Raw genomic sequence first — 23,967 nt, 5'->3', positions numbered from 1 at the left:
GGCGAGCGGCTGGCCAATCCGTGTGGGGGCGCAGCCTGGGCGAGCGGCCAATCGGTGTGGGGGGGGCGGGGCCATGGCGAGCCCAGCGGCCAATCAGCTTTGTGTCACCGTAAGGACACAATTTTGAAGCAAGACAGACAGACAGACAGACAGACTAAGGCAATTATATATATAGATGTGTGTGTGTGTGTGTGTGTGTGTGTGTATATATATATATATATATTGTTTATATATATTATAATATAATGGCAAACTAACCTTACTGGTTCATACCAGTCACAACTGACCATTTTTTAAGAGCACATCCTCCACTGATGGTGCCATTGACAATGGCTGATACCATGGGACAATAGATTTTATTCATCTATAGAAAAAACAGAGCGGAGGTTTTAGATTTGGCGTCCCTTTCTATAAACATGTAGGATCACGGAAGCAAGATCATTCTTGCATTTTAGGGAGACATTAATTTTCCAGCTGCATCTCCAGCCATTCTCCTTGGGATTTCTCGGAGACCGTGATGAAGATGCCGAGTTTTCTAATTAGCTTCTGTCTTAGTGTTCACATCGATTTTTGTGTTTGGTCCGTACCCATGGGAAGAAAGTGGAAAATGTCTGCACTTGTTTCCTGCAGACTAATGAAGACTTGTTATCCAAGATCCGAAACTGCAGTTAAAGGGGTTACACGGACATGTCTACCATCTTCCAGAAACAGCGCCACACCTGTCCAAGGGTTGTGTTCGGTATTGCAGCTCAGCCACATTCACCTCATTGGAACGCAGCGATAATACCAGGCACAGTCGTTGTGCTGTGTTTGGAAGAAAGCAGCCATATTCATCACATCCTGCACAACCTCAATTAAACATCCTTTCATTATAAACACAGTGTAATGCCGTGCATCCTATTTTGCTCAACCCAATTGCGGGGAAAAAAGGTGAATGGAGTAGCTAGTCACACATGCGCAGCGCCGCTCACTTCAGATTCTCTGGCAGTGACAGCCCTGTGCTGTGATCTGTTTTTGTCATCACTCCCATAGAATAAGTGGTGCAGCATGGCGCATGTGCAATAAGCGCTATATTCAACTTATCTTTGGTGAAAAATACCTTAAATTATCTTTATCGACTGGAATATCCCCTTGTATGGTATTTTTGAACACATGTGGCAGAAAAGAAATTGCGTAAAGTCAGGTGCTCTGTCAAAACTCTGCGCATCCGCAAAATTTCTAGACATCCAGGTTCTGCGCAGGTGAAAGCTTGGTACGAAGATCTCCAAACCTCTTTGCTTGTGTATGTCCTTGACATCCAGAAAGTGCGCATGCACAATATGTATCCAGTCTTTATATCCTTTGGAGAGCAAACAGCATGAGGCTCTTTCAAAATATGTAAAAATCTTTATTTTTATATAGCGCCAGCTCTTTACATACATCAGCCAGACTGTCCCCATTTGGGCTCACAATCTAAGTTCCCCATCTGTATGTTTTTGGATTGGGGGAGGAAACCCATACAAACTCTTTGCAGATGTTGTCCTTGGTGGGATTTAAACCCTGGACCCAGCGCTGCAAAACTACAGTGCTAACCACTGAGCCACCATACAGTGCTAACCACTGAGCTACTGTGCCACCCATGTGACTTCTTTCAAGAAGAGTGAAAGACTGGGAAATTCTGGGGTATGACTTCTTGGGTCAGGTCTATCCCGGCTCATGTCTCTTGTGGCTATGACTCGGTTTAGAAATTATGTATTTATTTTCTCCCCCTTCTCTACAGTATATTGAAGCAATCAGTAACAAGCAGAGCGAGCTGGAGAACTTTGTATCTGATGGGTATAAGACGGCCCTGACAGAAGAAAGGAGGAGGTACTGCTTCCTGGTGGAGAAACAATGCGCCGTAGCCAAGAACTCCGTCAATTATCATGGCAAGGTGAGGAGAGCGCGGGATATCCACACATACGGTATGCACAATTATTAAAAGGGTTGTCCAAGATTAGAAAATAACATAAGTGCTTTTGTTTTAACCTCTTGACAACCTGTGCCTTACTTTCCTTTTTTTTTTTTTTTGTCGTCACTGACCAGGCTCAAGATCTGAGCACACGTCGTACATGGCAGGTGCTGGCTGTGCTTTATAGTTCTCACCACTGCCGTTAGAGGCCGATGCCTGATAACTCTGATCACAAAGGTTTACCACTTGCTGCCACGGTTGATCACAGATGGCTGCATTCCGGTACAGTCTTGTGCCACCTCCCATTGGCTCCCCTGACCAGTGCGGTGATCCACGTTTTAGACAGGTTCCCGGTTTGCGTTGTTAAACCATGTACATTTTTAAAACCACCCCCAGTTTAACCACACCTATTTTGACACTTTCCTCGAAAAAAAAAAAAAAAAAAGTAATGGCAGCTAAAACTGAACCCCACCTGTAACTTCATGTATAGTCTCACTACCTCCTGTCAGGTCCACATTGTCCCTGTCATTGTCAGTCACTTTTTTTTTTTACTATTGGTGAGTAGTGTTAAAGGGATTTCTACAAGTTTTTAAAATAATTATTTATATATATATATATATATATATATATATATATAGGCACCTTGCTCAAATTTTAAAGGATGCTATCTTGTCAATCTGTCACCTCAACTGTCTGCTCCATCTAATCTCTGGCCTCAGCGGCCAGAAGCCGTATGTATGAAATATGGCCACACCACATATTACCACCACATAGTGACCCAATAAAGCCACATACAAGAGACAAATACCACAACACCATGATCTGACCACCCATTACCACCACATAATGACTGAATGAATAATTCCACATACAAGAGAGAAATACTGCCATACTATGAGAGACCCCATATTACCACTAGATAGTGACTGAACAGTACCATGTATAAGGGAGAAATACCACCACACCATGACCAGACCACATAATACCACCACAAGGTGACCAAATAATCCTAATAACACTAATATCATCAGTTATGACATTTATACACAGGAGCTGTGTATAATGTCTAGAGTACAGGTAATGGTGATCACTGGTGACAATATACACAGGAGCTCTGTATATAGTGTACAGGCAATAATTATTACCAGTGGCATTATACACAGGAAGTTTCTATATAGTGTACAGGTAATAGTGATCACCAGTGACTTTATAGACAGGAGCTCTTTGTATATTACAATATGTATAAAGCAGTGTAGTGTACAGGTAATGCCACAACTTACCAGTGAGTTTTCTAGGTGAAGTCATTCATCTTCACTTTTCTTCATCTGGCGCAGACTGTTATCACTTCCAGCCGGAGCTCGGCTCTGCAAAAAAAGTGATCTGCAACTGATCGCTTCTATAACATATTCCCCACATTCGTTTCCTGACATCTTCACTGCATCAGATTAAAAAAATAAAGACCTATCCACACTACACAGTAACAGAATCTCCCTTTTTGTTCCCCCACATGGCAAACTGTGTCCTCATAAAATGTTACAGCAGTAGTAATGTCCCTTAATTGGCCTCTACATTAATTGTCTTCCACTTGCCACTATAAACCAATAATCGTTGTTCCTCATTCTGGCCCCATATAGTAATTGTCGCCTCTTCTAGCCTCCTCCTATAGTAATTTTCTCCATCCTGGCCCCCATCTGTGATAATTTCCACAATCCTGTAAGTATTTCCTCTTTTTTGGCACCCTTTTATGCTAATACCCCCATCCTGACACAATTTCCTCCATCCTGGTCCTCTTCCTGTAATGTCACACATCCTGACCCCTTTATTAATGACCTTCATCCTGGGGTCCCCATATAATTCCTTCATCCTGGGGTCCCCATATAATTCCTTCATCCTGGGGTCCCCATATAATTCCTTCATCCTGGGGTCCCCATATGATACCTTCATCCTGGGGTCCCCATATGATACCTTCATCCTGGGGTCCCCATATAATTCCTTTCATCCTGGGGTCCCCATAAAATTCCTTCATCCTGGGGTCCCCATATGATACAGTAATCCTGGGGTCCCCATATGATACCGTCATCCTGGGGTCCCCATATGATACAGTCATCCTGGGGTCCCCATATGATACAGTCATCCTGGGGTCCCCATATGATACAGTCATCCTGGGGTCCCCATATGATACAGTCATCCTGGGGTCCCCATATGATACAGTCATCCTGGGGTCCCCATATGATACAGTCATCCTGGGGTCCCCATATGATACAGTCATCCTGGGGTCCCCATATGATACAGTCATCCTGGGGTCCCCATATGATACAGTCATCCTGGGGTCCCCATATGATAGTCATCCTGGGGTCCCCATATGATACAGTCATCCTGGGGTCCCCATATGATACAGTCATCCTGGGGTCCCCATATGATACAGTCATCCTGGGGTCCCCATATGATACAGTCATCCTGGGGTCCCCATATGGCTGCTCTTCTTGCTTCATTGGTGGCACGCCCAGGCCGATGCATGGCAGTGATGTCTTAAATCGGCAATGTATGTGCTGATGTCAGCTGCTGGTGTCTGATAGGCCAACAACTTTTTTAATTCTTGCAGGGCAAGAAGGGTTTCCTGCACTACAGTATATTTCATCTGAATGTGTGCCTCTGGGGACGCATATTTAGTTGCAATCGGACGTCCAGAACTGGGTTGGGACGCTGCTTCTTGCCAGTTCGGGGAACCTGCTGCAATTTTAACAATCGGTTCTCTTGATTCTTAAAGAGCCGGCTGTCTGATTCTGATTCTACTGCAGAGAGCCAGTTGGTTACTATGGCCCATGTAGTCCTATAAAGCTCAGCCACAGGCTAGGCCTCTTAGGAATCTGCAATTACGCTACATACAACAGTATCGATTATTGTATAAGCAATCAAACGATCACAGGTTCAAGACTTTCAAGAGATTAAAAAAAATATATATTTTTAATATAAATTGCCTGCCTTTTCCTCATTTGAAATTAAAAATGAAAAAAAAGCAAACCTAATTGATAGTCGTGTCAATGAGTCCAATCTATTAAAATATAAAATTATTTAAGTTGTAAGTTTTAAATGCTAAAAATAAATAAATGGAAAGTAGTGTCAAAATTGGTCAAAATTTTCAAGTCATCGCAGTAAAAAAAAACACAAGATATAAAAAGTGCAGTTCAGCATGTGAAAAACAGACACCTCCATCTCCATGGATGGAAGAAAAAAAAAGGCAGGTCTCCAGAAAATGTACTTTAATTATTTTTTTTTTTTTTCATATAATTACTAAAAAATGTAATTAAAAAAAAAAAACAACAAAAAACAAAAAGTTTGGTATCCCCTTAATCATATTGTCTTGGAGAATTGTGTAATCAGGTAATTTAACAAAAAAAAGTTCAGGTCGTTGGTTTAAAAAGAAATAAGAAAAAAAAAACACAACAAAAAACCCATACCTGCACCATTCCAAAGAAAGAAATTTGCTGTTCATTCCATTCACTTCATTAGAGCGAAAACCTGACACAACTCGAGGACTGGTGTAAAATTGGTGCTCAGCAGCCGCCTTGGTCCTGAGATGTTAATATTAGTCTTCTAGGTTCTGGGAATATTTTATATTTTCCCCACTGGGAAAGTTAGTATTGGCCCTTTCAGTCCTGGGGATGCTGTTGTAGGAGGGGCCTCAGGAATGCTTATAAATTGGGGAGGAGGGCCCTCTTGGGGAGGCTGATATATGGGGGGAGGCCTCTCTCGGTGAGGCTGATTATATGGGGGGGCTCTCGGGGAGGCTGATATATGGGGGGGCCCACCTCTCGGGGATGGTGATTTATGGGGGGCCCCCTCTCGGGGATGCTGCTATATGGGGAGCCACTGGGAAAGCTGATGTAGGGAGGGGGGCCCTGGTGAAGCTGACATATGGGAGGCCCCAGGGATGCTGATTTTGGACACATTGGGCTCCAGGGATACCAATATTTACTATATTTTATACTGGGTGGCTTATAGAAAGTGGATATGTACGGTATCTGTATTCACCTATCACTATTTCATATTCCCACAAATTCACCCATCCCACACCGGAGAGGTTGCTCGGTTCATGTACTGGTGGCTGTGCTCGCTCTGTATATCGGGGAATTCATATTTGGAGTGTTATTGTGTTTTCCGTCCACCACTTCGCTGGTACAGTCTGATAAGGGGCACGGCTATGAATGGCTATGCCTGCTCGCTTTGTGTACACTGTCGTTGCATTCGCGCCTCTCTTGGCCTGTTAGCTTGGCTCATTCAGAGCTAGTGCAAGTGATTTCCAGCATTCGCAGCCCACCTATTCCTCAGGAAAGGAGGAGGAGGGGGAATGAGAGCAATTGAAAATGAAAGCCTTGTTCCCAACTCCCACACACACATTTTGTGCTGCCCACATGCTTCTTACTCAGCGAGATGCAGTGCCACTTGGCTGGAAAGAGGGAGGGGAAGAGAAAAGCCCCTTATTGCTGCCAGTGTAGGGCTCCTCACTTGCACATCATTACTGCCATCTCGTGGGGGAATGCACACATCGCCATTTACTACGTCTTTGTTAACTCTGCAATCCTAAACCAGCGGTGGGCAAGCAAGATCTTCAAACTTTCTTGTGTTTTTTTTAAACTTCTCATTTATACCGTTCTTAATCTTAATCTTATTTGCGCAATCCCTAAGCCTCTGAGTGGACACAAATAGAGTGGCTACTGAATGCTTAGAAAATTCCCTCTAGTCCATTTTTAAAGACATGCATGGTTCATATTGGAGCGTCCTAATAGTCCTGTAGGCTCCCACTCCCAGACTAATGGTGGACTTTCTGAACAGATGTCAACTCTAGCAGCATCCTGAAAAGCCTCCAAAAACAGGATGCGGGCTATCTGGAAGATGTCTTGGGTAGGACAGGCTGCTTGGTCATGAGACCCTGACCCTGTGTCCAATTGAACATTCAGGGGCGAATGGGGGAGTGGAGTCCACCACTCATAGTTGGAAAGTTTGCTCAAACATATTTATGAACTTAGCCTAATGTAGCTATACCAGGTTGCCGAAAGGGCCATAACAGAGCCCCAACCCCTTGCCACTCATTTGTATTATTGGACACTTCCTATAGTACAGAGGTGTGTATGGGTCCCCCTCCAGGATTCTGATATCACTTCAATTGCTGTAACCCGTACCACTGTGACTATCGGAACTAAAATAGGAGAAGTTAGCTGCTACTTGTCCTCGCTGCTTTCTTTTATCCAGTATTGTACATCCATGACAGATATTTGTTTGATTGAATAGTGCATAACACAATCCAATATCTGCAATCAGGTTTATTCTTGACAGTGCAGGTGAGTGCTTTTTGGTATTCCCTGTGTGACCAGGTGACTTTACCCATCTGAGAGCCAATATGGCTGATTGTGGATGTGACAGCTGCTTCCTGTGACAGCTGCTTCCTGTCCCAGAAAGTAATTTACGGTGTAATGTATCTATGACAATTAACCCCTTTTTTCTCTGCTCAGGGTAAGGATCTGCTCTCCCAGAAGGTTCCTTCCTGGCAACAATCCAGTGGTGATCCAAACAAAATCCCAGACAGAGCCCTACAGATCATGCAGCAAATGGCTACTGGCCCCAATGGTACAATTTTATCAGGAACACTATCCGGACCTATGACCAACTCAAAATCCAGCCTTTCTATATCGGACCCTATTCCAGGTGCCAAGCCTCTGCCAGTGCCCCCAGAGCTAGCCCCTTTTGTAGGGGTAAGTTGACCGTTTAATTTTCAGTGTGTTTGCATTGGTACGAGGTTGGCATCTTTAATTCTGGTCTTTGTTACAGCGAATGTCTGCTCAAGAAGGCACACCCATTATGAACGGCGTCACAGGACCACCTCCCAGCAGTTATGAACATTGGGGAGAAATGAAACCAATTCAGTCCAAAATTTCGCCATCTCAACCACACAAGCAGATCAGTGACTCCTACTCAAATACACTCCCAGCCCGCAAGAGCGTCCCACCTAAAAACAGCTACACCGTGGGTAAGCGGACATGGTTTATTGACTCCAATGTTGTTTTTTTATACCAGCAATGCTTGAATCTGAAACGATGAGGATGAATATTGGTGGCTTCAAAGAGAGACTGGTTGGGGGTGCAGGTGGCTAAACTAAACTAGCTAGGAGCGCTCCATGACACGTGATCACATGTGAACTTCACTCCGGAGGTCTCTGGGTTGGCCCATTTTTGGTCCATGACTAAGCCAGGCAGCCACTAGATGGAGGCAGTGGCACAAAGCCTTCCTAGCACCACTGCCACTTTGCCTTAGAGATCGGTCGGGGTCATGCCCAATGCCAATGAGTGGTGACAGTTTCCCCATTATTAGTCCTTCTATTTTCCTCCTGGATTTACGATACAATACAATACACTTTATTGATCCCTTGGGAAATTCTGGTATCACAGCAGCACAACTTAAATCATAACATGAATTACATAATTGATTTGGGGTAGCCTACCTTCTGCTCGGTGTGGATTCTGTATGAGGGGATAATGCTCATGTAAGATGCACCCTCCTCACTAGGATGATCAATGACCATGTGGATGCCATCTTTTTGTTCTGCCCTACGACTTGATGGCTGACAGATTATTCGAATTATGGATAGACGAGACACTGATGAAGGCTCCCTGTACCATATTTGATATTGAGTTGTTAAAGTGGCAACACAATTTGTACCCAATAAATTTCCCAAAAAGTATAATGGCACTATGCTCTGCGGTACGATTTGCCATCACGCATTAATCATATATGTAAGTGCTATCATTATGGGCTGTAAGTAACCAGACCTTCTAATTATTCTTTTGAGCAGCTGAGAACAAGACTCTGCCCCGTTCCAGTTCCATGGCTGCTGGCTTAGAAAGAAACGGCAGGACTCGAGTGCAGGCCATCTTCTCGCACGCTGCCGGAGACAACGGCACTTTACTGAGCTTCAGCAACGGCGACTACATCACCCTGCTGGTGCCCGAAGCAAGAGACGGCTGGCACTACGGAGAGAGCGAGAAGACAAAATTGTAAGGAACATCGTATTGTTTGATGTTGTATTTTGAAGTGGTTGTGCGTGTGTGGATTATTTTGACCTCTTTTGGGCTCTATAAGTAGCCAAGCAAGGGTGCTCTGGTGTATTTGGAATTCAGATAGAAGTGAATAGAGAGGGCTTACACAAATGAGGGTTGGCAGCCCCCAGATCTATTTGTATGCTCAGACCTTGGAAGTGAGACCATTTTTGGCATATGTCGTCTGGATATCTCCTACCTTCCGAAGATCACTTGTGCTTCGTGATGGCATAAACTTAATTCTGCCAGCTGCTGCCACTGCCACTACCACCAGTCATTACGCTGTAGAAATTTTGCACCATCGCATCTTAGAATGAAGAAGGAATTCGCCAGTTCTTCTCCTGCCTATCCGCCCTCCTCAGAATGTGACAGCATGTAGGTTGCACAGAGCGGTAATTGACTGGAGGGAACCACCCCCCACCTGGAATAAAACCGGAACTTTGCATTTCATGTACGTGGGTGGCAAGGTAAAGCTGTCGAGACGTCAACCTGATCCACTCCATCTGGGAGATATTTACAAGCTCTGATTTTAAAGGGATATTCCAGCTCTGCTTCAGATGCGTGTGGGTCCTAGGTGTTGTGCGATGACGAGCTGGATGTACTGATGTTACATTTATGGATTTTTTTTTTTTGGCTTTCAGGAGAGGATGGTTCCCTTTCTCCTACACGAGAGTGTTAGACCGCGGAGATGGCGGGGAGCGTTCACAGAAGTAAGTGTCTAAAATATTGTGAGGCTGGATACCCAAAATATCCCACCCTGGTAGATTGATATAGACTGGGGATGGAAGTTACAGACTGCAGCAAACACTTTAGTAGGATTAAAAAAAAAGAAAAAAAGTAGATCATGTTTGAAAAAGAGATGTCCAATCACTCTTCCTCCCCATCTGCCTTCAGGAAAGTGTTGGTCACCACCATACACAATATACTGGCCAGATTGAGGGGTACAACCAAGTATCAAAACCAGATCATAGTGCTCCCTATAGCGGTTGACTTTTGAGAGAGCAAGATGGTTATTTGCCCATCTTCCTTTGTAATGGGGTTATAATTTTTGCAAAAAAAAAAAAATAAATAATTTTTCTGGAGACATCTCTTAGATGTCATCTATCCTTTTCCTCAGCTTGACTTAGGTGTCCCCTAAGGAGCAAGCTGTGCCAGAGGTATCCAAACCAGACTGATATGGGTTTCTATCCTTGGAGAAGGAGCCACGGGTACTGAACCCCCATATTTTTGGCAGTTTTTGACAAAAATCCTAGTGTCTAGCTCCCCCTTGCTCACCTTTGGGACAGTTTCCATTCCTTTTGCTTGCTCACTTTGAGAGAGTGGAGTTTTGCATTGGTGCTAAAAGGGATGAGGACTGGACCACGTCTCTCTATGGGACCATACACATCTGCCTCTATAGTATGTTACACCATTGCTACCTACTTCTGTCCTGTTTTTTGTTTTTTTGTTTTTTGTTTTTATTGCCCACCATCTGGTAATAGCTTTATATACATGAAGTCCTTACGGTTTTTATCTGGTTCTTCAGTTTACAGACTGGGAAGAGCAGCAGCACTGGGAATTTGCTGGACAAAGACGACCTCTCCATACCACCTCCAGACTACAACATGGCCTCCCGGGGCTTCCCCCCTCAGGCTGTGAGCTCTTTCAAGCCCCGGCCATACAGTGTGGCTGCACCAGTCTTTTCACAGGTGGGATGACCATCACTTCTCACTTGATTAGAATCTTCAGCTCATAGTGAGGATATCTTTCTATAAGTTTCCATTCTAAAGTAAATGTCGGGGGTTGTGTGTGACCATAAATAGGCTTTTTTTTTTTTTTTTTTGCAACCTGCCGTCGCCACTAGAGGTAGCTCTCTGCATACTGGTTTGAGTGGTATGTAGTCAGCTCCCTCTAGTAGTGACTAAAAGCACACATATTTTCTAATATAATGGAGCTATCTGGGACTTCTTTTAATGTATTTTCTTCTGTTGACAGCTGGAAATGTGTGTACATATTTAAGTATTACCTACCATTGTGTGATAGATAATAACATTGTGAATCCTTACATGGGTCTTCTCCATAGCCATGTGTGTTCCTTATTTATAGGCTTACTCTGTGCCCTATGGGTACACAATAAACAAGAGTGCCAGCTTTCTGTACCCACAGTCATCCGGACTGTACAAACCTTGTAAGAGGTCTTCACCCGTAAGTTGGTCACCAATGGGGCTCTTCCATTGCAGCTGTTGACATCTACTGTTTGATGTTGCGGCCACTTTGTACCCTGATTGCTTATTTTGTTTTTCTATTTATGTTGGGGTTTATTGACCCCAAGATGGGAACCATGAGCAATGCAGTCCGGATACTAAGAAAACACAAATGGTAGGATTTGCTGCAATGGAAGGTGCTTCACCATAACTGCCACCAGAAATCTACCTCCTTGGAGAAATTTCCCATTGAGCCACTGGTTCTCATGCCTGCTAAGTGGAATTGCATGTGGCGTCGGCAACCATCACTTGCCTGTTTGGCAAAAGTTTGGTCAGTATATGCCACTTTGAGATGTGTATGGGAGATGGTGCTTCCCTTTCCCTACATAGAAAGAAGAAATGTTTCGTAATTTGTGTTGGAGAGAAAATAATCTATCAGCTACTAGTGTAAATCTAAAAATAGGGAAGAAGGAGGGAAGAGGGAGATGCAGCTGCAGTTTCACATTTTAGTGAAACAGAAAGAGGTAGGAGGAGCTAGAGGTGGATAGCTGATTGGCTCAGAGCCCAAAGCAGTGCTTTGACATTACATCAGGAAGAGCTCAGTAAACATAGGGGTAGACAGAGTATAAACTAATATATGGGACCTGGAAGTACCTATACCATGGGCAAATCTTGCATCACCGCAGATGGCTTCTGAATGGTCTATAGCCTAATTTGCTATTAAAGTATTTAGACGGAGACTCTGATTGGAAAACTGAGGCGAGTCTATTTTAACCTTGTACGTGGAAGGGGTTACATGTTAGATCAGCTACGGATCATTAGGTGCTATCTCTAGATTACTAAGGACACCCAAGCCCAAACCATATAGCATATGTTCATTTTCCTACACGGTTCTGACATTTTTTGACTCCTGCATTAGTAGGAAGTTTTCTGTGAGCAGCCAATTTCTCTTCTTGTGATGAGGAAGTGGTTAAATTTACCCAACCTTCTTGCTAATCTCCACTATAAAGAAGTGTATCCTTCTAGGACCCGATCTTGAGATCCATAAGAGGATGAGGTGCAATACACCCCAAATGTTTAGATCGATGCAAATATCTCTAGTTGCTGTTGTCATCATGACAAATTTGCTAGTAATTGTCTGCACTAAGACCTGTAACTGGGTCGAAAGTGATCAATTTAGGCTTTTTTTTTTTTTAATTATTATTATTTTTCCTGCTCCCCTGGGTATTCTGCTTCTTTTTTTCTTTTTTAAAATCCGCCATAGGATGCCAGAGATCAAGGCAATTTGTATGGTCTTTACTGAGGGGGCGTGGCTTAATATGGTAATTATGCAGAACATTCTAAACACACGCCCCAGAGGATCTTTTGAGCCACACCCCCTTGGAAAAAGACTATAAAAAAAATTAGTACCAAGTTAAAAAGGTTCATACCTCTGGAACTGTATGTTGGATTTAAAAATAAAAAATAAAAACATAAAAAATCGAAATAAAATGAGGAAAAATTGGCAACCTGCTTTGCTGGTATATTCTGGGCTCAGGAGCCTCGGGTATGATTTCTGGTGGGAGTTCACAACCATTTTGCCTCTCGAATGCCCTTGCTGCTTTTTTTTTTTTTTTGTTTTTTGTTTTCTCAGCTGCAATGACAATGGTAGATTGCTCATTGTCATGGCCCCCTCCCTTATATGCAGCTCGGCTGTACAATCCTGGCCTGTCCCCACTCACAGCAGACTACAGCTACACCTATTTCCATTCCATCCCAGACTTACCACCCATAGTTACTACTAAATCAGCTTGCTGCTAGTATGCTAATTTTCAGTAATTAATCCCACCTGTTTTCTAATTAGCAAGTTCATTAAAGTACAGTGAGCTCTGCAATAACTATTTTCTTGCACTTTTTTTTTGCCCTTGGCAGGGTTTAGATGACTACGGGGCAGCGAGAGCCACAAACAGGTAATGGCGTCCTCCTCGGTGTGTTAGTTTGTGTGGTTGCATTTGTTCTTGATGGCCATGATGGTAAGTGTTATATATTACAGTGCATGTGCGTCTCCTGCAGTATCCCTTATTGTCACGGGTGGGGGGGGGGGAGATACTAATTTGGTGACATTGCGTGAAGTCTCCTTTGCAGCACAGGGATATATTTATTTTTTTTTTGGGGGGGGGTGAACCAGTTAATTTAAGCATTGATTATCACGGACTCTATTGTGATCTAAATGTAAAGTCTGCTATTTATTACCCTATTTTGTTGCTGTTTTTAGGTTTTCTAGTTTGCTAATTTTTTTGCAGTTTATAATAAAAAACCTGTGGAAACTGTCAGCAAGCAGATTGGCTACTACTTTCACCGTATAATTGTTTTATTTTCGTTCTAATTTAGTCTTGCACAACATCCAGAAGGACTGCAGTGGTTAGTCCGGCATGACTGTTAAAGGTTTCATTGGCTCATTAACATGCTTTCATGACCCGGACTGGTCAGCAGTATCCTGACCTGAGCTTGACAGCCTCGTATGTATGCATGTCTATGGGGTAGTTGAGTTAACGTCAAGAGGCCAGCGGACAGTCCGTACAGACTGAAAGTTTAATATGTCAAACCGACACAATGGCAAAATGCAACAACCTGCTTGTTGATGGTTTCCAATTTTTTATTTTTTTTTATTCATAAAAACTGAAAACAGCAAATCTGATGGATTGAGCTAGGGCTACACAGTGACTCTGGTCGCACAATGAAAAATCTCAAACAAGTCGTGCAGCGAAAAAACATTTTGCAACCGGCACAAAAAAAATCTAGTTTTTGATCACATGTCGCAACTAGTGCCGGTTGACAATTATTAGATGCGTTGCTGTGTAATCCTCTCCTAAAGATGGCAGACTTTACATTTGTCTGGTCACTGGTAATCATGGACCTTCATTCCCTTTTGGGCCTACAAACTTCCTAACTCGGCTATTTATTTGAGAAGAGTGTAATTACACTTCCCCTCTGGTTCTGGTTCAGAAATTTTCGGGTGAAGCCATCATCTTCAAAAAGACAGGGGAAATAAGTGGTGGTCCTTCCTCCTCAGGACAGGGCCTGGATCAGAACACTGCCTTATTTTGGGCATCCCTTCTCAGACAAGGATGTAGACGGTGGAACGTTTCTTTTTATCCTGGTCTTATTACTTAATGTCCTTTTCTTGATCACCCTTAGTGGCACTGATATTTGTGTCGCTCACAAAATGACTTTCCTTTTTGGCACTGGCCCTATAAAGCTTAGAAAACGTCCAAAAAAAAATCTCCTGATATATCAAAAGATAACTGTACAGTCTCCATACCTGAAAACGGCCCTGATTTGTGTCCCTTTTTTATTTTGTATTTTTTTTTTTTTAAGTTCGTGGATAGTGATGCGCGGACTCGCAGAATGTGGTCATAAAAGGGATGGGGGATAGGAGCACGCACGCTATACTTATAAAGACAACGGCGCGACTGTTACTGCTCCCGCATCCGCCCATTCACTTCTGAGGCTGCTCATTAGGCTCCTGCATATGCACTGCTTTCCCCGCCCATCGGCATCTGTGATTGGTTGCAGTCAGACGCGCCCAGACCCTGAGTGTCAGCTGACTGCTTCCAATCACAGACGATATGTGAGTTTATCGTGGTATAAAAATAAATTTAAAAAAAATTGGCATAGGGTCCGCTCATATTATGATACCCAGCACAGATAAAGCATACGGCTGCACCTCCAAGCTGTGTGCTTATCTTTGCTGTGTATCAAAAGAAGAACCACATGCAACTTTTTTTTCTTAAATTGGTTAAATAACTTAAAGAAAACAACGGTCCACTTTCCCCTCCAATTTTGACAACCAGCCATAAATACAGCCCAACAGCTGGGCGCTGGTATTCTCAGGCTGGGGAGACCCATAGTTATTGGGAGTCCCCCAGCTAAGCATAGCAGCCTGCAGGTGCCCAGGATTGTCACAACCATTAGATGTGACAATCCCAGCACTTTACCCCGCTCTTCCAAATTGCCTTTGTGCGGTGGCAATTGGGGTAATAAGGGGGTAATTGCAGATCACAGTTGCCACTAAGCCCCCTGGATTTGTAATGTGGAGGATCTGTTAGACCTCCCCCATTACTAATCTGTAAGTGAAAGTAAATAAATGCAAACCTCCAAAAAAATCTTTTATTTGAAATAAGACAAGAAAAATACACTTTCACCACTTTATTAACCCCAAAACACCCCTGCAGGTGGAACGTAGTCCACACGAGGTCCCAGAACGATTCCAGCTCTTTTACATTTATGTAGGCACAGCGCACGGTCATGGAACATGACCGAACGCTGTGAGGTTCAGGCAGAGACTGAGCCGTGAAGAGCGGTGACGTCACTCAGGTTAGTTGCGGTCACAGCTGAAGGTTCCCACGGTCTTCCACCTACAATCACAAGTAACCTGACCTCAGGGGACCTCAATGAACTCTCACTGAGTTCAAAGACCTGCATCTCCTGCCAGAAAACTGCAAGGTTTTTTTGCCAAGAGATGAAAATTTGGTGCTAAATTTTTTTCACACCATTATTCCTGCACTCAAACTACACCTCCTGGCAAAAAACAACAACTCATCACTACCGCATCATATTGCATGGGAGGTGCTTATTAGTCCTGATAGGATCCTTATGGCTGTTCCCCTTTTAAGTGCGACCATATATCAGAAGGTCTTGTTTTGACATGGATCCCATGCAAATTTTAGGTCTTTGTTTAGTTAATACAATACCAGCCGTGTACCACACTCCGGCTTTTTTCCGGATTACAAATGAGCTCTCCGAGACACTTCCCGATTACACCATGTGACTGACTGTGTGAGGTAATGAAACTGAGGGGAAACAACCTAAGAAATATAAATTCTGTATCCAGTCTCCCTCCTACCATGTGTGATTTATAACGCAGATGTCTTATTCCCTGGGGAAGGGCACAGTAATGCCGTTCATAGTAAAATAGTGCAGTATGGTTGGGGTTAATGCAAGGATAGGTGATAAACATATGATTACTGGGTGTTCCCGCTGCTGAGACCCCACTGATTGAGAACAGAGGCCCAGAGTCTTTTCATTGAAAGGAGCAGTACTAAACGCATTTGACCACCACTTCTACTGACAATGAATGGAGAAGTGGTCGCACATAACTAGTGCTTGCCTATGTAGGAGTTCTTCTGACCATGGAGAACCATTGGTTCTCTGCTTTCCCCCCGTGATTTAAAGACGTGGCCGGGTGATATGTTTGAGAAGCCCTTTAGAAGGCAAACACTACTTTACCTATAATTTAGTCTTTGATTACAAGGTTAAAGGATATTTCGCACCTTCAGGAACCAATCTTTGAACAACCTAAATTTATGTATTTTGGGCTAAAAATTTCTTTACAGTTTGAGTTTATGATCCCTTGCATATTGGCTGCAGAATGAGATTACTGATGTTTTTTGACAGTGAGTGTTGGATTACCAGTTAACTCATTCTGCAGTCACCAGGCTATGTGCCCACGTAGCGTATTTTCATGCAGTTACGCTGCGTTCTGCACCGCAGCGTAACTGCATGCATCCTGCGTCCCCAGCACAGTCTATGAAGATTGTGCCTAATCCATACCCACATTGCGTATTAGAACGCAGCGCTTCGGCTTAGCCTGTAAAATCCAAAACCGTGCATTAATTTTAATGAAGCCCAACTGCAAAAAAATAACCTTTTTAGCCCAAAATACATGCCCATATAATTTAACGCCAGTGACCATTAAACCCTATGTCCTAGTTACATCGGCCCAGGAAGCTAATGTGTGACGCTTTTTGATGCACTCTGAAGAGCTCTGTTGCTCCTGCGCTGCCGGTAGGAACATTTTGGTCACCAGTGGGAATATTTCTTGTGGGTGGAGTTCGTGACCTGTCCCAGTGCCTGTATGCATCAATAAGAGATACTGCAGCTAGTGGTGGTCCGTCCATGTGGTGATGTTGTGCGGTCACTCTATTTATAATGTACATCTCGGCAGTGTCCTCTCTACTCTTTTATTTCACAGCGGCAATGGGACTATGATATCTACTGTGTGAAGCGAGGCTTACACAGACATGGCATCCGCTGCTTTGAAGAACTTTCGTCCTCTCTTTACGCCTTTACAGATTTTTTTTTCCCACCTTCTTCACCACTGATTTTCTTGGAAATTTTCTTTGATTACTTTTGTACTCTCTGGAATTTTTTTTTATTTTTTTGTTTTGTTTTTTTTTTTTCTGTTTTGAATGAGTTGCTGGAGGGGATCTATGCTGTAATGTAAAGCAAGGGACTCTAGGTCATGCCAGCACTGGGCTATCCTGGTCTGACTCATTGACAATTTTATTTATTTATTTATTTTTTTTCTTTCCTCGCTCAACTTTGTCACTTTTATGGAAGCTTTTTCAGAGCAGAAATTTGCCAAAGTCTACCTGTAATTACTGAACATACAGAGAAGTTATATACCAGTGTAGAGTGTTTTATACCAGTTTTTATGGGGTGTATGGATATAATATTTTTTTTTTTCCTGGCCTTGCCACAAGGTTTTATCTGCATGGAAGGGTTGGGGGTGGGGTGTCTTTCTTTTTTTGCCCCTCTCCTAAAGATTGACTTGTATGCATGGAACTGTAAAGGGACTGTTAATAGATTTATCACTCTATTTCTGGTTACATTTTGTCCCATATACTCCCAGTCAGCTTATAGCAGGTCTTCTACTCCAGTCGCGTCCAAAGCTGCATTCAAAACTCTACATGGGGCAGCTGGGAATCAGCTAGCCCTGGTTTGAAAGATGTGAAATGTGTCCATCCTTCCTTTTCCACAAATCACCGCAGTAGAGCATGCTTTTTTATATACGCAAAAATAGGAGGTTGCAGTGAGATGATGCTACCGCACCCTGAGAGCTAACAGAAAAGCAGCAAGATCTTGAATGTAACTCTGGATGTGTTTGGAGAAGAGGACACACGACTTCAGAATAAGTAACGTATGCTGATATAAATTGCAAAATTGGTGACCCAAAGTGGAGCTTGACTGCTAATATTTGACCCAGCCAGGAAAAAAAGTATCTTGGTCTCAACTTTTACAGTCCTTAGCCATTTATGTTGGTCTTAAGGGAGTTATTTGGGCAAAAGAAGTTTCCTCGGAGGTTTCCTCTGGGATCTGGAAAAAAAAAAAGAAAATAATTGATGCTCACAAACTGGTACCCACCTAGATCCAGTGCAAGCCGTTGATCTGTGCCAGCACAGGAGGTGGGCACTTTACTGTGCCACCAGCCGGAGGGCTACTGCAAGTGACTGGAGCATCGCTTCGTTGGATGTTTGGATAGTCCCTTCACCAGTGCAGTCAATCACAGGCTGCAGCCGTTCTGTGGCTGCTGGAAGGTTGTCTCCACTCCATGTGCTGGCAAAGACAACAGAGTGTCTTGGGCTAAATTCAGGTTGCTGCCACTAGGTATTAAAATAAAAAAAGACCATAAAAAATATTTTTTTTACTAGTCCAGGCCAATGGGGAACGCTTCTTTTTTTTGCCCAGACAATCCCAGAACAAAATTTAAAGTGAACATATCAGGAGCAATATGCACCCAAACCACGAGCAGTTCTGGGTGTATATTGCTAATCCCTGCCTAGCAGTCCCAAACTATAGTAGTATAGATAAAGATCTTTAGAAAAAGTATTTCTAAAGATCCTTCATTTTATGCTAATGAGGCTGCCACAAGTCGCAACAGCGTTAGTTACCTTTGTTAGTCGGCCCCCTTTAGCATGTAAGCACACCTTTTGAGGGTGTGTTAACATGCTAATGGATGTGCAGCGTCAGAGGGATGGTTGCGCACACCTCTGCTGCCACTGCGCCAGATGTTGGATTTTGGCTCAGTGCGCATGATCCCCGGACTTTTAGTCATGCGTACTGTGAAGCTGGGTGTACGCGTCAAACTGCTGTAGTGCGCATGACCGGAAGTGCTGGGGACTTATGATCATGCACACTGACCCTATGCCCAGTGTTCTGAGGTGGTGCAACGGACACAGGTACACGTGTCACTGCTGATGATGAAGCTGTGCAGTGGGCATTGAATAGCATGCTGGCACGCCCATGTGGGCATTCTAAGAGGGTGGACTAGTCGGGGAATATAACGCCCTTGCGACTAGTCTCTGGCTTCATTTTCGCATGTCATAAAAGTTCTTAGAAATACTTTTTTTTTTTAAAGATCTCTTTATCCATGTAACTAGATACAGGGACTGTTAGGCAGGGATTAGCAATATGCACCCAGAATTGCTCATGGTTCTAGGTGCATATTGCACCGGACAGGTTCCCTTTAGAAAAAAAAGTTGCTATCTTACAAAATACAGTACCACCCCTGTGCAGGAGTGGGGTCTGAATTAGAATTTATTGCAATCTTGCTTACAACTGTAGGCATGGATGGTGTGGTTTTGGTCAGAAAGAAGCCATGCTTTTTTTTAATACTTGGCAACCCCTTGGACTATTAATCTAATTTATTTTTAAGTGTTTTTTTGTTTTCCTAACCATAAACTTTGTGCTTGTCATTTTTGGGTGTGGTTACACATCTAGGGTGAATCATGGTTTCTATGGAGGGATTTTATATTTTTGGCTCGGACCTGTTGGGAGATCTCTCCATGCCTTCACTCCTTAACTGAAATGATGGAAAATGTTTTAAAAAAACCTAATTTTATACATTAAAATTTAAATAACCAAGGAATTGGAACTTAAAAGCCATATTCTGCAAAAGTGGAAAATTTGATGAAATTGACCATTTTTGGGGAATCCTTTTATTGAACCCCTTCAAAATAAGCAACATCGGGGAAGAGTCCACCAACACTCCTCATTAGTCTCCCTTGTGGTACCTCTACGATGACTAGAAATTTAGCGAAGAGTCTGCTCTTGACATCACGAAGGTTGGTACTATTGGAAACCCTTTTTTAACAAGTCAATAGAGGTAAAAAAAGGCAAGAACTTAACTAAGCTTAGAGGGAGGAAGCAGGAAGCCAATGTTACATGTGTAGGCCTAAAATAGGAATTCAGATGTAGCTTTGTCCCTGCAGAGTGGCCACATTGGCTCAATATTGGCGTTTTTATTAAAGACGGATATTACATATTAATAAAACTGGCCTCTTCACCAAATCTACCAGATGTGTGACCAACGAGGGGCTGTCATGTCAGACATCTTGACATTACTGAATGGTTAGAAGGACTCGGAGGGACTGTTCCAGTGAATGCTTTTTCTACCTGACTCCAGATGGTTCTTAGAGGTTGTCCACTACTAGGACAACCACCTTCTGATTAAATTTGTTTCCCCCAGTTAAAATCAGACCCTGTACTCTCTTCCCGTTTTGGCGTTGTTCCAGCGCTGTCTGTAATTATGGCTCGGGGCTCGCGTGAAATTGTGATGTCATGCGAGCCTCCCGTCCAATCACCCCCAGCTTCTCTCCCCCTCCCGCCTTTGGACCAAATGAGTAATCAATCGGAAGTGAGTGGCAAATTAGCTTTCCTCCAAGAGGAAGAGAAGTCCTACCTACTGGAGTCAGCCACCCTATAAACAACCCCTTTAGCAATCCTTGCCACACGACTTAAGTGTTGACAAACTTGACGTTTTTTCTCAGTTTGAGAACCACAACTCGTATCATGCCATGATGGCCACATGTGGAACGTCACCTCCATTATGCAGTACTATAGAGCATTGCCTTCCCACTAAATTTCTCTAAACTAGTTTAGCAATCCCCATGGAGAGAACTTGTGCCCCTGTAAAACCTAAATGAGTAGGACACCCACAAGAGGGAGCCAAATTCAGGAACCCAGTGTGGTAAAAGAAAAAAATAAACCCTAAAAATATGCTTCATGGTTGTCCAGTACTATCAAAAGTTGTAATCTATTATTTAGGGTTCTTTTTTTTATACTCTCGTTTGTCATCTGTAATATTAACGTTACATTTTATTGCTATTTTTTTGGTTTAACTACTATTTTCCCCCACTTTCTGTTTTCTTTTCTATCCTTTCCCTAAATCTCGGTTTCTAAAGTTTGTCAGGCACAAACACTATAAGATTGGCGTTAATGGCTACCTGTATTGCTTCCTGACGCACTGATGTTTTCATGTGTTTTTGGGATTTAAAGGGGGTCTTTGGCTTCTGTCAACTTTTCGCCAGTGCCAAAAAGTATCCAACCTTCTTGCAGTCAGTAATTCTACATAAAGGCCTCGCTCTCTGGCCGCCTCTTCTCTCGCCGTCTCTTGTCAGCCATCGGTACAGAATGTATAAAGAATGTACAATGATCCGCACATCGAACATTGTGCCCTGTAATCATGTAATTGTACGAATAAAGTTTTATTTATTGCATTTCGGGGATCCTTTTTATTTTCTCTCACCGAGGCTTGCTTGCTGTCTCTGTATAAATTTCTTTTTTTTTTTTTTTTTTTTTTATGGGGGCGGGTGGGTGTCTTGCTGACAGACGCTAACTGTGATTTTTGACCATTGAGCAGCTGTATTATAACTTCAGGCTAAAATAAACATTTTCTACAACCAGCCGCTGCCTATTTTTATTTTCATTGTTGCATCAAGTAATGCCATTTGCATATTAATAAACAATGAATCATTCTTCATCCATGATGACCTTCATAGACTGTCTTTTTATTATGGTATTGGAGGGGTTGGGGGAGAGGTAGTTGGGATATGTATACTGATCTATATACACAGCAAAATGACACATTAGGACTGTAGCGAAGTAATACTACCCTAGAGCAAGTCAATTAAACAATGATTTATAGTTCATAGAGTTCATTAATATGTTTTCAATTAGCTCATTCTGGTACTCAAAGTGCTATTTTATCTGCCCAGTTCATGTTCTTTGCCAGAGCAGCAGTTCAAAGCAGCTTCTAAAACATCCATGCTCAAACACGATTTACAAAAAACATTCCCTGTGAGCTTCCCTGCTCCCCTTTCGCATGCTCAGAAGACAGCAAGAGTTTGTGTACAAACCGCTTCTAAAATGCTAATTAAAAACTTGCTAGATCAGCAATTCAGAGTATGAGCTAGGCAGTTAAAACAGCACTTTCAGCATGGTGTTTTATAGCAAAAAAAATAATGGATTATATCAAAGATTCATACCTTTTGCATAGTCTGATCAATATTTTAAATAAAGTTTAATTACTCTTGAACTTTGTATGAAGCAGAGGGGAATTTGGGGCTCTTTCATCAGATGGGTGCTTTAATCCCTATACATTATGCAGTTTAAATCTAAAAGAATTAGGCGGAAAACTTGATTATTTTATGGTCTTGGCCAGTAATTCATGACCACTCAAAATTCAGCTCTGCTACATTGTGTGTATAGATCTATATACATAGGTAGGTATGTATGAATCTGAAATCTTAAAATCCGCCATGTTGACATACCTACCTTCTATGTGCTTCACATGGATATATGCAGTATATAAATATATACACATTATACAGTTGAAACCAGAAGTTTACATCCACTATCTAAAAAGACACCTCTGCATGTTTTTCTCACTATCTGACATGAAATCAGAATAAACCTTTCCCGTTTTAGGTCAATTAACCTCATAACGACGGCCGTACGACTTAAAGCGGCGGCAAAACAGGGTACTTATTCTGTTCCGCCGCTTTAAAGCGGCGGCCCGAAAAAACCCTGTAGCGCCCCCCAGCGACCGAAAATCTCGGGGGTTTCAGCTACCGGAGGTAGCTGAGACCCCCCAGATTATGAATCGGGGTGTTTTTCGGGACCCCGTTAATGCGATCGCCGGTATACACCGTATACCGGCGACAACATTAAAAAATAAATGGCCGGTAAAATTGATTTATTTCTCATCTGACGTGATCAAACATGTCAGATGAGAAATAAATATGAGCCCTTAGTGCCCCCAAAGCCCCCGGTACCGAAGAAATCTATCCAACACCCCCCCCCCCTCCGGAAAATCCAAAATGGCGCCGACGCGCGCTGAAAACTCCCGCCGCCGCCAGCTCTGCATTCATTTCCCTCCGATCTGAAATGATCAAACATTTCAGATCGGAGGGAAATGTCCTCCCCCTGACCCCTCCTCCGGTGCACCGGAGATCTCTGGTCCCCGGACCCCCTCCGGTTTCTCCAGAGCGCTCCCCCTTCCCCCCTCCGGAGCATGCAGGATGTCGGCGTGCAGCGGCCGCATTCATCCTGCTCTTTCTGCCGCATGTGACACGTCACATGCGGCAGAAAGTTGTCCCCAGGTCCCGCCGTCACCCCCCCCCAGCCCCTGGTTTTACGTTACCTGGCTGCTGGTACTCCGGCCCCGCGATCACGCCGCCTCCTTCTTGAAAGCTGGCGGCGCATGCGCAGACAGCGGCTGTCAGCTGGATCCCTGCAAGCAGGGACGCTGACGTCGCTACTGCACAGGCTGCTCCACTGTGGACCGGGGGAGGGTGAGTGCGGTAATCTGCAGCCACACTCCTCACATGGAGAGACTGCTGTTCTAGAAAATGGGGGGTACGTTCTGTGAGCGTGCCCCTCATATTCTAGAATGAGTGAGAAAAACATGCAGATGTGTCTTTTTAGATGGTGAACGTACACTTTTCATTTCAACTGTATATTCTACTCCACATTGGCATCGCATATATCTAATGTACAGCCACCTAGTGGCCATATTTGGCACATCCTTAGAGTCTGCTAGAAAAATCTGCTTACCACAAGTTATACATCTATAAGATTTCCTTCTTCATCTGTAAACCTGCGGCATTGTTTCTCGCTAAGATTTTATTGACATAGTTGAAACTGATAGAACTACAGTTGG

General features: G+C 43.3%; 1 protein-coding gene across 12 annotated transcripts in view; it reads left to right on the top strand.

The window, feature by feature from the left end:
* The window catches only part of BAIAP2 (BAR/IMD domain containing adaptor protein 2), a 176,330-nt gene that overhangs the window by 143,118 nt on the left and 9,245 nt on the right, over positions 1–23,967 (top strand). For 3 of the 12 annotated variants that reach the window (XM_075350726.1, XM_075350728.1, XM_075350729.1), the window contains exons 7-14: positions 1,760–1,912; positions 7,441–7,680; positions 7,757–7,955; positions 8,778–8,979; positions 9,663–9,731; positions 10,547–10,709; positions 11,107–11,205; positions 13,116–13,153. In XM_075350726.1, the coding sequence (XP_075206841.1) occupies positions 1,760–1,912; positions 7,441–7,680; positions 7,757–7,955; positions 8,778–8,979; positions 9,663–9,731; positions 10,547–10,709; positions 11,107–11,205; positions 13,116–13,153 (1,163 nt within the window). Of the gene's footprint in view, positions 1–1,759; positions 1,913–7,440; positions 7,681–7,756; positions 7,956–8,777; positions 8,980–9,662; positions 9,732–10,546; positions 10,710–11,106; positions 11,206–11,332; positions 11,380–13,115; positions 13,154–17,217; positions 21,524–23,967 lie in introns of those variants that run through there. The other 9 variants (XM_075350734.1, XM_075350733.1, XM_075350732.1 and 6 more) reach the window with 7 other exon arrangements.

Source organism: Anomaloglossus baeobatrachus, chromosome 5 (assembly GCF_048569485.1).
Source record: "Anomaloglossus baeobatrachus isolate aAnoBae1 chromosome 5, aAnoBae1.hap1, whole genome shotgun sequence".
Lineage (NCBI taxonomy): Eukaryota > Metazoa > Chordata > Amphibia > Anura > Aromobatidae > Anomaloglossus > Anomaloglossus baeobatrachus.
Note: the sequence above shows the minus strand (reverse complement) of the source record. Positions and strands in the feature narration are given on the sequence as shown.